Here is a 16,672-nt window from a genome sequence, read left to right as displayed (position 1 = left end):
ATTTTGTTTATTAAAAATTTATTAATTTTATTTATTTAAATATTTCCCGCCCTCGCGGTCATGTGTCATTTTATTTTTAAAAATAAAATTTATATTAAATATATATATATGAATAGAGCAGCGAATCTTATTTTTTAAATTATTTAAATAATAATAAATATTTATAAATAAAATAAATAATTAAAACATTTTTAAACTCGACGATTAATTGTTTAAAATAAAATAAATAATTAACACGCGGTCGATGATAATAGAAAAGAAGTTGGCATATTTATTTATTGTTTATAATTAAGAAGAAAGAAGACAAAGGGCGCCAAAAAATTTAAACAAGACATTTATTATTATTTCTACACACACTCACGTTTGTTTATTTATTTAAAGACAATGTTCAAAAATTTCGATACGTCTTTTTTTAAATTTTAAAGTTTTCAGACCCGCGTTCCCGATTTATGAGGTATTTTTAATTTAAAAAAAAATACCCCATTTTAAAATATTTAAAAATCAATTGACGGTTTACTAACAACAACTGCCTTCATTGTATTTTATCAAACACTGACTCGCTTTTAATAGGAAGGAACTGCGAGTTAAATAATTAAATGTCACGGTCTGTTAATAATATTGTAAATGATTAAGTGAAATCCTCGGGATGATAGTTATAATCGTAAATGCATTTAGCAATAAAGATAAATCAGGCGAACTAATCAAATGAGTTAGAAAAAAGTAGCCTCGTAATATAATGGGGTGTGTAGTGTCTAGTGTAAGCCAAAGGGTCCTTGTATCTAGATTTTCTCATTCATAAAGGAGATGAGGAATGAGGAATGAGGAGATGATATAAGATTCAACATACATTTTTTTTAAAAACCTAAGAAAATTTTAATGTCTTTTTTTAAATTTTCTTTCAATACTCCGATCAAAATTACTTTTGAAATTTTTTTATCATCCAATTATTTCAATTTTCCGATAAATTTTTCTTTCAAAAAATTTCCCAATCCCAAAATTAAAATTTTCATTAAAAATAAAACAAAAATTAATTTAATATCAATTTCATTGAAATATTCACATTTAAAATTCAAACTTTTACGCGGGAAAAATGATTTTATCGACTGCGTTCACAGCTGTCCACTTTCGCACATTTTTTTTTTTATAATCAAAGTCTCTGCACTCACACTAACCTCCATACTCAGTACTTGACAAAATTTCTCAAAATTACATCAATTATCCATCAATTTGAATGAAAACAAAAATTATTTAAAAACTCGCTAAATTTTCCGCCAAAATTCAAATTTTAAATAAACAATTTTTTTTAAAACTCAGCCTAAATCGTAAACAAAAATTTGTAAATCAATAATGACTATAAAAAATCAGACTTTGTGTAAACGAAAACGAAAATGGTAATTAAAAAATTTATATAAATAATTAATTATTAAATTAATTAACTAAACATCAAGAAATTTTTTTTTCATTTAAATTTACTTTTTTTTTTAATTTTGACAGCTAAATTTAATTATGCATCTGTGTGATATATATCTATATAAATATATATATATATATATATATATATATATATATATATATATATATATATATAGTTTGTTATATAATATGAATAATTATCAATTAATTAATTAATTACATTTCAGTACACCCGAGAATGACATGATGGCGTTTATAGACGACGACTCATTAATGGATGACTCGATAAAAGAGGAAGAATCTCAAGATTTGTCATCATCGTCATCGTCATTATTCACACGTCAACATATGGTCAATGGTTGGAGCGAATCATCACCGCGAAATGGAGAATCTTCAAGTTATAATAATAGATCTTCATCTTCGTCAAACGATTTGACTAAAAATCATACCTCGGTATCAAATGTCAATAATATTAATAATAATAATGCACCGGCGACTAGTATCAATGGTAAATAAATAAGTATATCAACATTAAGGGCAGCCCACTTTTTTTAAATTTTCAATGACCACTGTCACGAGCGTATCAAAATTTCATTTATTAATTTTTTAAAAATTGATGACTGAAGTTAACAGACAATTAGAAACTTTCAAATTTTTTTTTCACTCATTAGTTTACACGAAAGAAAAAAAAAAAAAAACAAAAAAATGCACGTGTAGAAAATTTAAAAAACTACAAGTGCAATTTTTTCAAATATTTTTTTTTTGTAATTTATCGTTTAAAAAAAAATCAAAAAATTATTAGACATCGACAAACCAGTATAATAATTTTTGGATTTTTCTTTGAACGATAAATTGTAAAAAAAAAAATATTTAGAAAAATTGCACCTGTAGTTTTTTTCATTTTCTACGTGTGCATTTTTTTATTTTTTTTTATTAAATTAAACTGTTGAAAAAAAGTCCGAAAATTACTAAACGTCTGTTAACTTCAGAATCATAAACTTTAAAATTCTAATTATAAAATTGACATGAAAATTTTATTGAAATTTATTTTTCAAATTTCGCTTGACTCTCAATTGACATCAACAGAAATTTTTTTAAAAATCTATACTCAACGAAATCGTCCTTTTTGAATTAATATTTGAATTTTTTTTAAATTAATCGTAAAATTTTTAAACCTTATTGACAATTTAAAATTTTGAAAAAAGTGGGGGATACTGTCTGAAAATTTTTCGTAAAAAATTTTCTTCTATCTAATGATCAATTTATTTTGATACCACAGGTGAAAATTCAGCAGGACACGGATCTCCATTACGTACAAGTTTAAATTTACAATTACGTTCATACGCAACGCCAAAGCCACGTGTTCAGGAATGCCCAATGTGTCCATTTAGTTCCGACAATCCCTCAAAGCTAGAGGAGCACATCAACCGGCAGCACTTTGACCTCACATCGCCCTCATTTCCCCCGGAGTCGCCGCCTACTCGTGACGGTTCTTACAATTGTCCTCTCTGCGTCACATCATTTCCCAATCCCTCGGACCTTGAGCTACATGTCAACATCGAGCACAAAGATATTCTCAGGTAACTAAACCCTTACTTTTATATCAACTTCCTTACCTTAAACATCCGTAATTACAGCCCAGCAAAAGGCACGACGTCAACTCCTGAAGTGACATCGAATGACCCACCAACGTGTCCAGTCTGCTTAAGCACGTCGTTCCGCACAAACGAGGAGCTAACCGTCCACATAGAAGAGCACTTTGCCAAGAAAAGCAGCACACCCTCGCCAATAGACGTCGCTGACAGCTCCCTGACCTCAAGCGACCGGTTGCTGGCCCGAGACATGGAGCGCCGGGAGAAAGAAGTCCGGAAACTCCGGGAGCAACGAGAATTCGAGATGCTTCGCGCCCAGTACGGGATGGACAACCAGGGGAACTTCAGAGAACAAAGTGTCACTAATATGCAGCGCGCCGTCTACGCGGGGGAAATGTCAGTCGCCGATTACTACGAGCGACAGATAGAACTCAAAGCCGCAGAGAACAACGGGATCGATGACGGCAGTTCCTGTACCCGGGGTCTGGTATCGCGGGTCCGAGCGGTCTCTCAAGCCTGCCACAATGTTATCACCACCTGGATGTGTTCAACAGTCGACCACTATGCGTCAACTTACGGCGACAAAGGCTGGGGATGCGGGTACAGAAACACCCAGATGCTGATTTCTTCTCTCCTTCAGCACACGGGGTACAATGAGCTAGTCTATCGCGCCTGGAGTTCAGTGGCCGCTGGATCGACGGCGAACCCAATGCGGAGCTCAATGCCCTCGATATCGCGGCTCCAGAGGATGATCGAGTGGGCCTGGTCCCTGGGCTTCGACGTCCAGGGCGCGGAGCAGCTCGGGGGTAAATTAGTCAACACGCGAAAGTGGATCGGAGCCACTGAAGTCGTCACTCTGCTGTCAAGTTTGAGGATACGCTGCCAGCTCGTCGACTTCCACAGGCCCACGGCTCCAGACGGCAGCCATCCCGAGATGTTCCAATGGGTCCTACAGTACTTCCAACGCGCTGATGACTTCAAGCCTCCGCTGTACCTCCAGCACCAGGGCCACAGCAGGACCATCATGGGTGTTGAGCAGTTGAGGGATGGGTCAATTACGATGCTCGTACTCGATCCCAGTCACACTCCCGCGCAAATGGGTCAGTTCAATAGCACCAGCAGCGCTCCGGGTGCCATGAGGTTGATCAGAAAGTCCACAGCTGCCATGAAGGCCAGACAGTATCAGATTGTCGCGGTCGTCGGGACCATGGAAACAGAATCGCGCTATCAGGTTCATATTTATTTTTATAAATAAGTAAATACTCATTGATTTGTTTATATATTTATATACTTTTTTTGAATTTTTAGATGAGCAAAGTGCTGAGAACGACTCGAATTCCACAAGATAGGTGAGAATTAGCTGAAATTATCAAAACAATGACGTCTATAATTATAATTATTAATGAGATAATTTATAACTTTAAATTATTTATTGACTATGAAATATGTCGGTTAATTAATCACCGGTACTGTCTGTTGGTTAATTAATTGATTGAGCTATCACTTCTGTCCATTTATATAAAACAAGCTGCTGCTCAATGTTATTATTTTTTTAATTAGTACTGTATTTTTACTGTTGTTTTTAATTATTGTCTAATCACTGATGCTGGACTTGGTGAATTTTTTTTAAAATAAATTTAATTTTTTTTTATGTTGTTTTTTTTTTTTTTAATTTAGAAAGGTAGAAATTCGTTGATCTTAATCAGTATTTTATGATTAATTAAGTAATGGTAATTAATAAGTAATAAATATTAGTCAATAATTATGTCAATCCAGTGTTTGTCACTATTTTTAGTCTCAGGTCTACAAAAAAATTAAAATGTTGATATATTTAAATGGATATATCGTGTCTTTAATACTGAAGCACATGAGGTTGAGCAAATAATAGATTTGGGATCGCGAAGATTTATTTTTATAATTTTTTTCGGGTGGCTGATTTTGTTTCGATTTTGAATTTTTTTGTGCCTGGGTCATATTGATACCGAATGTGGGGGCTAAAAAAATTGTAGTGAAAATAAACTCACTGTTGACATTTTGGTCTTAGGGGTACTCCCTCACCCCCTACTTTATAGATTAAAATAGATAATTATCCGATTGCCAGCCCTATTAGTATAATTATTTTTTAAATTTATTGTTAAACTAAAATTTTTAAAATTCATATGATAATTTAATGACGTAAGGCGCGATAAATAAATTATTTTTATTTCGGAAAATTATCACTCAATTGTGAGATGAATAATTTTTTGGAAGCCAAGTTCTTAAGGGGGATGACAAAATAATTAAACTGAAAGTAAATATTGTTTTTTATTTTTTGGGTAAATTGCCAGAGTTACAAGGACTCTATATATTTAAATAGATATTGTTTTATTAAAAAATAATGGCGAGCTAAAAGGCCTGAATTTAGGCGCCTCAGGTTGTAAATCAGCAAACAAAGTTCATGTCCAAGAGTCATTCAGATAAATAATTAATTATAAAACTATTTGAGATAAAATAAAAGATAAAACGTCCAACACTCGTTGTCACTTTTATCGATAAATTTAAATGAGGCCCCAAAATAAATATCATCCCTGTTATTTAAATAAACCAATCAGTGCTCGGCTTACACTTTATTTTATTATTTAAACAACAACAATATTAAAATATTTAAATAAAAACAGGACGAGTTGGGGCAAAATGGCCAGCGGTCAGATAAAATCGATTTATAATTATTTAAATTTAGTCAAACAATAACTCATTAAATAAAAGTATATTTATTTAAAATCTAAATTACCGAGGGCCTTAGAAGGATATAAATAAAATATAAATATTGTAATTTATAAGTTTTTTTTTTAACGGAAAGACGGATCGCTAGCGGTCATGTTCAGACACAAACAAATAATCTGCCGGGAGTTTTATTTGTTTGTTTAATAAAATCAATAGCAACTCGTTTATTAATTAAATAAATAATTATTAAAAATAAACAGACCATCTTCCGGTTTCTCCCATCAGCTCTATTTAAATATTTATTCTCTCAATTTACCGCTCGTTAAAAATTAACCAAACCTAAAATAAAATCTGAAATTTAATAAATTAATTTATTTATTATCGACACGATATATTCAAATTACTTAAATTTCAATTACTAATTAATTGCAATAAGTTTAATTAATTATACAAATAAGTATGACTAATTATTAAAGAACTTAATCAATTAAAAAAATAAAAAAATAGATAACAAGTGCACGTTACCTCACGAAACTAAAAATCACGAATTATCTGACGGTTAAAAAATAAAAAAATAAATAAAATATGTAAAATTATACTTTCATACTAACAATTGATAATTAATAATTAATAATTAACAATAAATAAAATTAAAATAAAGAGTATATTTAATAACTAAATAAAGTTTTAAGTAAAAAAAAAAATATTAAATCACAATTGACCTTTATAGTTTGTAAGTCCACGTAAATTTGCTGTGAATTATAATTAATCTTAAAAAAAATAATTAATTAATTAAATTAAAAATTGTCACTAATAAATAAACAAATAAATTATTTATCTAATTAACGCTTAAAAAAAAATTTCACAATTAATTAATTTATTTAAAAAAAAAAATTAAATATTCTAGACTGTTATCAAAATTAAGACTAAAATTAATAATTATATTAAGTGATTAATTAATTTATTTATTACTGTACGTCTGTGATGGAATTGGACAAGAAAAAAGTGATGAATGTTAAGTTTTTGTAATTAAATAATTAAAATAATTGGAATCGCATAATAGAAGCACTCATTTATTTATTTATTATATTAATTAATTAACAAATTAATTTACTATTTAGTGTAATTAATAAATTAAAATAAATAATTGTCATCAATAAAAATTTATGCTTTGTTAGAATATTATATATTTATTTTTTTCATATTTTACCCATCATTAATTTTAATTTCTATTACATTTATTAATTGCTATACATTTTACATTAATTAGAGTATTTGCAAAAACATTAATTTTTAATGAAAATTCAATTAACAAAAAAAAAATTGACGATTAATGGAATTAATAAATTTATTATTTGGTAATTAATCCTTTACATTTTAATTAATAATAAATTAACAGTAAGTACTCAATACTTAATAATTAATAATTTAAATATTAAATCCATAGAAACGCATACAGGCTTTGTGGGCTTCTATCAAATGTCCGCACTCCGATTCTCCTTTCTCAATTATACTGTAAAAAATTAATTATTTATTATTATTGTTATTAAAAATGGAGCAGGATTTAAATTACGTTGGTTTTTATATGTATTTAATTTTAAAGGCATTAAATTAATTTTTATATATTAAGGAAAATTAAATGACAAAGTTAGCGAACATTTAAAAATTTTTTTATTTTTTCAACAATAAATATTTTTAAAAATTGCACATACAGTTCATCAAATTTTTCATGTGCATTTTTTTTAGGAATTTTTTTTTTTTATTAGTTTGTCAAAAAAAAGTTTGTTTTAATTTCAAATGTCTGCTACCTTTACTATCATAAAATTTAATTGTTCCTTTAATTGATCGTAGTAATTTTATATTTCGACGTGATTTTAGATAATTGATCTCTTGAGATGAGCCATCCTGATAAGATTTGTCGCGGGATCGGTTGATATGAAACTGAAGATTAATTATGGGAGTAATTATTTTTTGGTGTGAATGTAAGACAGACAATTTTAAAATTATTAATAGAGTAAGAATTAATAAATTTAAATTTTCAAAAATTGGATATTTAATTAATTAGCTGTCACATTTAATTTGTTTTTTTTTTTTTTTTTATTTCAGGAAACACTTTTTTAAATTTAAATAATAAATTTCACAAATTCAAGTAATGTTGCATCATATTATAGGTTAAAACCAACTTCTTTTTCAAATGTTTTCTGAATAACAATTAAGACGTCATTAAAAAGTAATAAATTAATACAGATTATCAGAAATTTAATTATAATAATTAATAAAAATTATTGATGTAATTAATTTAATAAACTCACCATTTGTCACGAATTTGTTTAGTCTCCGGACAAGCACAGCAAGGTTTCAATTTTTTATCATCTTTAGGTTTACTATTAACTTCTGTTGGTTTCACTTCTGCTGTCGTAGCTGAATTGCCCATTTTTAAATAATAGTTTTTAACAATTTAACTAATTATTAAAAATATATATATAATTAAATATCAAACTGTGTAGTAAAGATATAAATTTTATAATTATAATAGTTTTGGAGGTTAGGTAATTCGATATCTCGATTTCGAACTGTCAGCGCACGTAATTTGAAAATTTTAAATTTTATCTATGATATTTTAAAAGAATTTCTAGAATTTTTTTAGATTTTCTAGTTTATTTTAGCTGAAAATAGAACTTTATATATATATGTATATTTATTTAATTAATATAGAACGTCATTTAAGACAAATATTCAACTCGAGGTAAATTTACGTTTTGAAAAATTTGGTGGCCCTGAAAAGGGCCGTTTGGTTTAATAATTTGAATTAGGAAATTTATTTGGAGCTGGTGTATTTAGTGACAGCTTTAGTTCCTTCACTGACTGCGTGTTTTGCCAATTCACCGGGAAGCAGAAGACGAACTGCGGTTTGAATTTCCCGGGAAGTGATGGTGGAGCGCTTGTTGTAGTGCGCAAGTCTTGAAGCTTCAGCAGCGATACGCTCGAAGATGTCGTTGACAAAACTGTTCATGATGCTCATGGCCTTGCTGGAGACTCCAGTGTCAGGATGAACTTGTTTGAGCACTTTGTAGATGTAGATAGCGTAACTTTCCTTACGCTTCTTCTTGCGGCCTTTCTTATCATTCTTGGTGATGTTCTTCTGGGCTTTACCAGACTTCTTGACTGCTTTACCACTTGTTTTAGGAGGCATGATGACGGACCAATAAGTTGACTGTTATAGAATAGTCGGACTGTGCCAGAAATTTTTTTTCGCAGTGATAGGATGACTTATGAATCGGTACCTGCGAAGCCAATGAAATCGCGTAAAAGTAAGTGGAGGAGATAAATGTAATCTTATTGGCGCGCTGGTACCGACCGCTGAAAAATAATAACAATAGTAATAAAATCGGGACCTGCGAGCCAATAAAAACGTAGAAATAGCGGAGGAGATAGAAACTCTTTCTGGATTGGGTCGCAGGTCCCGATGAAAAGTTCATAACACCTCTTATTTCGGCGCCATGTTGTATTACAACGCAAGAGTTCGCTCCGTTCACTCGTGTCACATTTTCTAACCTCAAAACTTATCATCATGTCTGGCCGCGGTAAAGGAGGCAAAGTAAAGGGAAAGTCAAAGACCCGTTCAAGCCGTGCTGGACTCCAGTTCCCAGTCGGTCGTATCCATCGTATGTTGCGTAAAGGAAACTACGCAGAACGTGTTGGTGCTGGTGCTCCAGTCTACCTCGCAGCTGTCATGGAATATCTGGCCGCTGAAGTTCTCGAGTTGGCAGGCAACGCTGCTCGTGACAACAAGAAGACTCGTATCATCCCACGTCATCTCCAGCTGGCCATCCGTAACGATGAAGAATTGAACAAACTTCTCTCAGGAGTCACCATCGCTCAAGGTGGAGTTCTTCCCAACATCCAAGCTGTCTTGTTGCCCAAGAAAACCGAAAAAAGCAGCTCTTAAATTTAACATCAATTCATATAAAAAACAAAACGGCCCTTTTCAGGGCCACCAAATTTTTCAAAACGAAAGAATCTTATTCAAGTTAATAATTAACTATAAAATTTTAAATCTCGATCGATGAAATTAAAGCCTTCTTTCTAAGAACACCATACTCATCTCAAAAATTATTACAGGTCATATATTTGAAAATTATCGATCCTGATAACTTATTTGTTGGGTCAAAAAAATGATCAATCTATTCCTAAATTAATATATCAGTTGAAAATTTCAGTAACAAAAATTTGGCGCGAAATTTTTGATATTTCAAATAAACAGTTTCTAGAACCTTTTATAGAATTTGCATAATTTACCGATGGGGTCTTGCAATATTTTCAAACAAGACAAATTTAGCTGCAGCTTTTCCTACCTGTCAATTTTCGCGCGAGATAATTATTTATATTTCATTACTTATAAGCATGGCCGCAATGAACATAAATCGTAGCTGACAAAGATGAATTTTTTAATTGCAAAATACCGCTTTGCTAATAAAAAAGCATAACTATTGTTATTGTTAGTTGTCATAATCTATGGGATTTCAAAATTAATCGATTATTATTTTCTTTAGTCTTTAGTATAAGTTTAGTAGCTAATCATTGCATGAATTAGTAATAGTATTTAGTTTTATAAATAAATGGAGTGATTGACAATTGGATGTCAACTTAATGCCATTCTCCAACGGTGCCCCCCACTTTTTTCCAAAAAATGTGGCGCCACCTGGTGGCCGACAGCCGCACTAAAAAGTACTAGAGCTGAAAAACTTCATAATTAAATTAAAATTATTTAGAATAAGCAGATGCAAAAAATGTAAATTTTATAATGAATAAAAATAATTAAGATTATTTTTTAAAATCATTAGTTAGTTTAAGAAAAATTTAAAACCTGAGATTGGAAAATAATATTTTCATTGACCTTGAACTGTCAATGTCATGTTTATTTTTTATGAGTAATTAAAAAATAATTTTAATATTTATCTAAAAAAGGCCAACGTACAAGGAATTTTAAAGACACGCAGAATATTTAAAAAATTACTTACAGTAATTATAAATACCCATTTAAGCGTAGTTTCTTTAATAAAATTCAACATTATATTTGCCATTTAGTAACTTTTTATTTTGACAGATGTAAACATCAGGTCTGTAGTATTTTGTAGGCGCGTGCAGAGCGCTCAAATATAGTAGCGGGAAAAATTAAATTTTTTAAAAATTCATTTCTTTCAGAAATAGTAATAATAAAATTTTATTTTGCACATAGACAAATAGACAAATCTAGCTGATTTTTAGCTACTTTTAGACAGATTTAGACCATTATTAGAATTTTGAGGGCTTTAGTGTACCTATTTATAAAAAATAGACAAATCCAGCTGATTTTTAGCTACCCTGACGGTTTTAAATTAGCCTGGAATCACCCTGGGAGTGGAATCACGGTTGATCCAGGGTGGTTACAGGATGGGTTTGTGCCATTTTATCACCGTGTATACACGATGGTTCCATCGTGTTCCCGGGACGTTTCCAGGGTGAATCAAAACCGCGAGTGTACAGGTAAATAATATTATCGATGTCTCGAAACTAAGTGTGCCAAAATTTTTTTTAAGTTGCGTCATGATAAGTGAAAAATTTATGTGAAAGGTTTTGATCTTCCATAATTTCTTACGATCAGAACTTTTACAAATTAAAATATTTATTTATTTATTTTATTTTCAAATTTTCACATAAGGGTTCGAACGAAATTTAATATTAAAATCAATTATGATCAATCAAATTAATAATCAATTATTAAACAACTACGGTACAGATCTTCTTTTAATACTTTTTTAATGATACGAAATTCAATTAATTGATACCAATAAATAAAAATCGCGTGACCTTGACGAGTCCGTTTTAAAGCACAACTCCTCCGTTTCGCGTTCGAGGCGTGCAAAATAAAATTTTATTATTACTATTTCTGAAAGAAATGAATTTTTAAAAAATTTAATTTTTCCCGCTACTTTATTTGAGCGCTCTGCACGCGCCTACAAAATACTACAGACCTGATGTTTACATCTGTCAAAATAAAAAATTACTAAATGGCAAATATAATGTTGAATTTTATTAAAGAAACTACGCTCAAATGGGTATTTATAATTACTGTAAGTAATTTTTTAAATATTCTGCGTGTCTTTAAAATTACTTGTACGTTGGCCTTTTTTAGATAAATATTAAAATTATTTTTTAATTACTCATATAAAATAAATATGACATTGACAGTTCAAGGTCAATGAAAATATTATTTTCCAATCTCAGGTTTTAAATTTTTCTTAAACTAACTAATGATTTTAAAAAATAATCTTAATTATTTTTATTCATTATAAAATTTACATTTTTTGCATCTGCTTATTCTAAATAATTTTAATTTAATTGTGAAGTTTTGCAGCTCTAGTATTTTTTAGTGCGGCTGCCGGCCACCAGGCGGCGCCGCATTTTTTGGAAAAAAGTGGGGGGCACCCTTGGAGAATGGCCTTAACAGAAAAAAGGTGGTCTTCAACTCATTGAAATTAGAAAAGTTGCGAAAGGAAAGGATTCTTATAATTGGTTATTTTAATTATAATTAATTAAAAATTCCTGATGAGTCGGCTAAATTTTGAAGGCAGTCAAGTAGGTTGGGTAAATAAGGATGAATGTGGTAATTGTATATTAAATTTAGTCATTGAAATAAATGAACGAGTTAAGTTTTCTTTGTTTAAAAAATTTGATGGCCCTGAAAAGGGCCGTTTGGTTTTGTATGTTTGGATGTTGAGGCAACTTAAGCACGTTCTCCTCGGATACGACGAGCCAACTGGATGTCCTTGGGCATGATGGTTACACGTTTGGCGTGGATGGCACAGAGGTTGGTGTCTTCAAAGAGACCAACTAAGTAGGCTTCGCTGGCTTCCTGGAGAGCCATCACAGCTGAGCTCTGGAATCGAAGATCAGTTTTGAAATCTTGAGCGATTTCACGAACCAGACGTTGGAATGGTAGTTTACGGATGAGAAGTTCCGTGCTCTTTTGGTAGCGACGAATTTCACGGAGAGCTACTGTGCCTGGACGGTAACGATGAGGCTTCTTGACTCCTCCGGTTGCTGGCGCACTCTTACGAGCAGCTTTGGTAGCGAGTTGTTTACGTGGAGCCTTTCCACCGGTCGACTTACGCGCAGTTTGCTTAGTACGAGCCATTGCAAGTTAAGAGAGAATTGACGTAACGATACGGTCAAGAGATTTGGGCGAATTAAAAAATGCCGCCTCGTTTTCGCCTTTTTGTCAACTTTCTTGCCGCGTGGCGCATTCTGATTCGTTCATTTTCGGTAGAGGGAGATAATTTAGCGAACTTCTCTGCGATTGGTTCGAATCGAAAAGTGGGAGAAAATTTGACAGCTTCGTTGGAATCGAGCGGAGAGGGAAATCGTAAGAAAGTGCTTAAATACGGCCATTTTGGATTCCAAAGTCATAATTTGTCTGACTCTCGTCGAGTAAACGTCTCCGCTCTTTAAATTTGTGACAATGACTGGCCGTGGTAAAGGAGGAAAAGGATTGGGAAAAGGAGGAGCCAAGCGTCATCGTAAAGTTCTTCGTGACAACATCCAGGGAATCACCAAACCAGCGATCCGTCGTCTGGCTCGTCGTGGTGGAGTCAAGCGTATCTCCGGTCTGATCTACGAGGAAACTCGTGGAGTTCTCAAGGTCTTCCTTGAAAACGTCATCCGTGACGCTGTCACCTACACCGAGCACGCCAAACGTAAGACCGTCACCGCCATGGACGTTGTCTACGCTTTAAAACGTCAAGGCCGTACTCTCTACGGTTTTGGAGGTTAATTTCCTCACTCGACTCTGCTTATATCAATCAAACCAAACGGCCCTTTTCAGGGCCACCAAATTTTTTTCACGTAAAAAATTATTCAAGCTGAAATTTTCTCAATCTTAAATATTCTACCAATCCACTTCCTCAAAATCCTGATTCCAAATTTACACTTAACTTATTAATATAATAATATATAAATAATGTAGTCTTTATCTACGAATCATTTAATTAAATAATATAATAAGTATTACTATATATAATCAAGTTATTGATCGTCCATACGAACAATTGTCTCCTGAGAATTGCGGCCTACATCTAATAATTAATATTTCTAATCCTGTCTTTTATAGAAAATTTCATCAGTAATTAAGTGATTAATTACCACACATTACTCATTAAATTACTACACATTAGTAATTTACTATTTCAAGAGTTCATTTTACAACAAAGCTGTTGGGGTTACGCCTTCTACCAGCTGTTGCAGTAATGCCAACTTTTTAACGCTAAATTTCATTTTATTGACATCTTGACATCAGTAAACCTATGAATTGTCTTCTATTCTATTTTATATTTTACCAGATTAATTATATTGCCCCTATCACTAATTTTGCTAATAATATCGATCGTGTTCGATTTATGACCAAATATCGAACAGCTTAATGGAATTATTCCTACTAGGGATGACAACTTAAAAAAAATTATTTTACTTAATCATTAAGGCGCCTCCATACTCAAAATTTCTATTTATGAATTATTACAGCGACTTTTCCAACTTTTGAAAAAACTCACAAAAATTTCCTCGGAAAATATACATTATTTGAACCCCATAAATATTTACAATTTAATTTAAAATCTTTTGTCCGATTTGGATTGTCAACTTTTAAGTAGGCCGATAGAAGATTCGAATCTTCAAGACGGAAGTTCTATTTAAGTCGATCGAATACTTTAGTACTATGGATTCAAATCAGCAATTGACGTCAATTTGTAAGAGCAGGTTTTTTTAAATCTATTGAAAATTAATTGGAGTCTTATATATTAGTGAGGTTGACTTTTAAAGTTGAGAGTAGGTTACGTTTTAAAAAATTTGGTTGGTCCTGAAAAGGACCGTTGGTTTTTTTTTTTTTTTATATGGTTAAAGAATACGTTTTAAAAAATTTGGTAGCCTTAAAAAAGACCTTTAATACTTCAAGTATTAAAAATAATCAAAAATTCCTAAGAATTTTGAGTGAAAATTTATTTTTTGGCTGCGGTTTTCTTAGCTGTAGCTTTTGCTGTTTTTGGTGCAGCAACTTTCTTAGGCTTGGGCGACTTGGGTTTAGCTGTTGGAGCCTTGGCAGCTTTCTTGGCTTTTGGAGAAGCAGCGGGTTTAGTTTTAGCTGCTGACTTCTTGGGCTCAGATTTTTTAACTGGTGCTTTTTTGGGCGACGCAGGCTTCTTGGCAGCTTTGGCTTCACCGGTTGCTTTCTTGGCTGCTGGTTTTTTGGCAGCTGCAGGTTTCTTAGGTGCAGCGGGTTTCTTCGCAGCTTTTGGTTTGGGTGCAGCTTTTTCAGCTGCTAATTTGAATGATCCAGAAGCGCCTTTTCCTTTGGTTTGAACCAGAGTTCCCTTGATAACGGCGGCCTTGAGGAACTTCTTGATGAAGGGTGCTTGCTTTTCAACATCAACCTTGTAGGTTGCAGCGATGTACTTCTTGATGGCCTGAAGAGATGAACCCCCACGTTCACCAAGAGATTTGATGGCAGCAGTGACCATGTCTGCAGCACTTGGATGAGTTGCCTTCGTTGATGGTTTCTTGGCAGCAGCTTTTTTAGGCGAGTCAACCTTGGCCGGAGCTTTCTCTTCAACTGGGGCTGGAGATACAGATGTCTCAGTCATCTTGACGAATAGTAACACGAGCAAAGCTTTCAGTCAACCCAAAAATAGTTTCTAAAAACTGACGTTAGTAGATTGTGGCGCCACCGCCGCTGAACACACACCAAACCTTTTCACGCGGACCATGGAGAGAGACTACTCTACTTCTCACCAGAATCATGTCGACAAATTTTACTCAATGGTGTTCGAACCTGACATTTATTAAAATTTTTTAAAATATATCCCATGGAATTTTGAATAAATAATTTTTTTTTCTTTTAAAAAAATGTTTGATAATAATTTTCAAAAATTTATTTCATCGAAAAATAACAAATATTGAGTGCACTTGGCATTTTACCAGAACACTATGGGCTCAAAAACTATGAATGCCGCTCTAATAACTTAAATTAGTAATAATATATAAACATAATCATCATATATATAATTATTAAAGATACCTCGATGTTTATCGAAGTTAAAAAAAATATCATACCAATCAAAACATATATTATTACATGTAATTTAAATATATACACTCGGGTCTTACGAACAAAGATCACGTTCAATCGGTTCTTACTTTTGACTCTTTAAATTTTTATTCCCATAAAAAAATTTATTGATGGACCATAAATATTATACTGTTTAAAAATTTTTGTACTGAGTAATTGCGAAAAAAAATTATTGACAATTATAATTGAGTAAAATTGACAACGTATTGACGTGCTAAGCAGATAAACATTATTGTTGATAGCTATCAGAAAATAATCCGGCGCAGAATGCAACAATATTTTAATTTAAATTAATAAATTTTCTAGTTTTTTTCTATGAGAGTTCTGAAAATTTTCATAAGTAGCCATCGGGTCGAAATTTAAATCGTATATCGAACTTCCTTTTCATAGAAAACGTAAACTACACGGAGAGAAAATTATGGTAACAGTTACAATATATTATGGGAATGGTTCCCATAATGCATGGTAACCGGTTTTTTTCAAATGTTGATTATAGGAACGGCACTCATATATATTATTGTAATCATTCCTATAATTATGGGTATAATTCCCATATGGTATCGGAATAGTTCCTATGGAATCATGGTAATCGTTACCATGTAACTATGATAATGGTTACCATAATATTATGGTAATAATTCCCATACATTATGGTAATCATTACTATAATATTATGGTAACGATTACCATAATATCATGGTAATAATCACCATAATATTATGGTAACCATTACCATAATATGATGGTTATATTTACAATAATATATAGGGCTTATTCCCATATATACTTAGGAACCATTACAATG

The 16,672-nt window shown here is 31.8% G+C and overlaps 6 protein-coding genes across 6 annotated transcripts; 3 read left to right on the top strand and 3 right to left on the bottom strand.

Moving 5' to 3' along the window:
• Window positions 1–1,143: 1,143 nt before the first annotated feature.
• LOC103580364 (zinc finger-containing ubiquitin peptidase 1) lies at window positions 1,144–6,458 on the top strand. Its single transcript, XM_053743259.1, has 5 exons — window positions 1,144–1,391; window positions 1,641–1,921; window positions 2,693–2,993; window positions 3,051–4,236; window positions 4,314–6,458. The coding sequence occupies exons 1-5, from the start codon at window positions 1,348–1,350 to the stop codon at window positions 4,356–4,358; spliced, it is 1,857 nt and encodes a 618-aa protein (XP_053599234.1). The 5' UTR covers window positions 1,144–1,347; the 3' UTR covers window positions 4,359–6,458.
• A 1,695-nt stretch (window positions 6,459–8,153) lies between these two features.
• On the bottom strand, window positions 8,154–8,939 carry LOC103580367 (histone H2B). Its single transcript, XM_008562087.3, has one exon. It carries the CDS (start codon window positions 8,899–8,901, stop codon window positions 8,527–8,529), a length of 375 nt encoding a protein of 124 aa, XP_008560309.3. The 5' UTR covers window positions 8,902–8,939; the 3' UTR covers window positions 8,154–8,526.
• Window positions 8,940–9,235: 296 nt separating this feature from the next.
• On the top strand, window positions 9,236–10,429 carry LOC103580368 (histone H2A). The gene has a single exon (XM_008562088.3). It carries the CDS (start codon window positions 9,280–9,282, stop codon window positions 9,655–9,657), a length of 378 nt encoding a protein of 125 aa, XP_008560310.1. The 5' UTR covers window positions 9,236–9,279; the 3' UTR covers window positions 9,658–10,429.
• Window positions 10,430–12,015: 1,586 nt separating this feature from the next.
• LOC103580369 (histone H3) lies at window positions 12,016–12,918 on the bottom strand. Its single transcript, XM_008562090.3, has one exon. The coding sequence runs from the start codon at window positions 12,883–12,885 to the stop codon at window positions 12,475–12,477; it is 411 nt and encodes a 136-aa protein (XP_008560312.1). The 5' UTR covers window positions 12,886–12,918; the 3' UTR covers window positions 12,016–12,474.
• Window positions 12,919–13,178: 260 nt separating this feature from the next.
• Window positions 13,179–13,669, top strand: LOC103580409 (histone H4). The gene has a single exon (XM_014445182.1). It carries the CDS (start codon window positions 13,210–13,212, stop codon window positions 13,519–13,521), a length of 312 nt encoding a protein of 103 aa, XP_014300668.1. The 5' UTR covers window positions 13,179–13,209; the 3' UTR covers window positions 13,522–13,669.
• A 1,001-nt stretch (window positions 13,670–14,670) lies between these two features.
• LOC103580370 (histone H1) lies at window positions 14,671–15,439 on the bottom strand. Its single transcript, XM_008562091.3, has one exon. It carries the CDS (start codon window positions 15,380–15,382, stop codon window positions 14,741–14,743), a length of 642 nt encoding a protein of 213 aa, XP_008560313.1. The 5' UTR covers window positions 15,383–15,439; the 3' UTR covers window positions 14,671–14,740.
• Between the last annotated feature and the right edge of the window lie 1,233 nt (window positions 15,440–16,672).

Source organism: Microplitis demolitor, chromosome 2 (assembly GCF_026212275.2).
Source record: "Microplitis demolitor isolate Queensland-Clemson2020A chromosome 2, iyMicDemo2.1a, whole genome shotgun sequence".
Classification (NCBI taxonomy): Eukaryota; Metazoa; Arthropoda; class Insecta; order Hymenoptera; family Braconidae; genus Microplitis; species Microplitis demolitor.
Note: the sequence above shows the minus strand (reverse complement) of the source record. Positions and strands in the feature narration are given on the sequence as shown.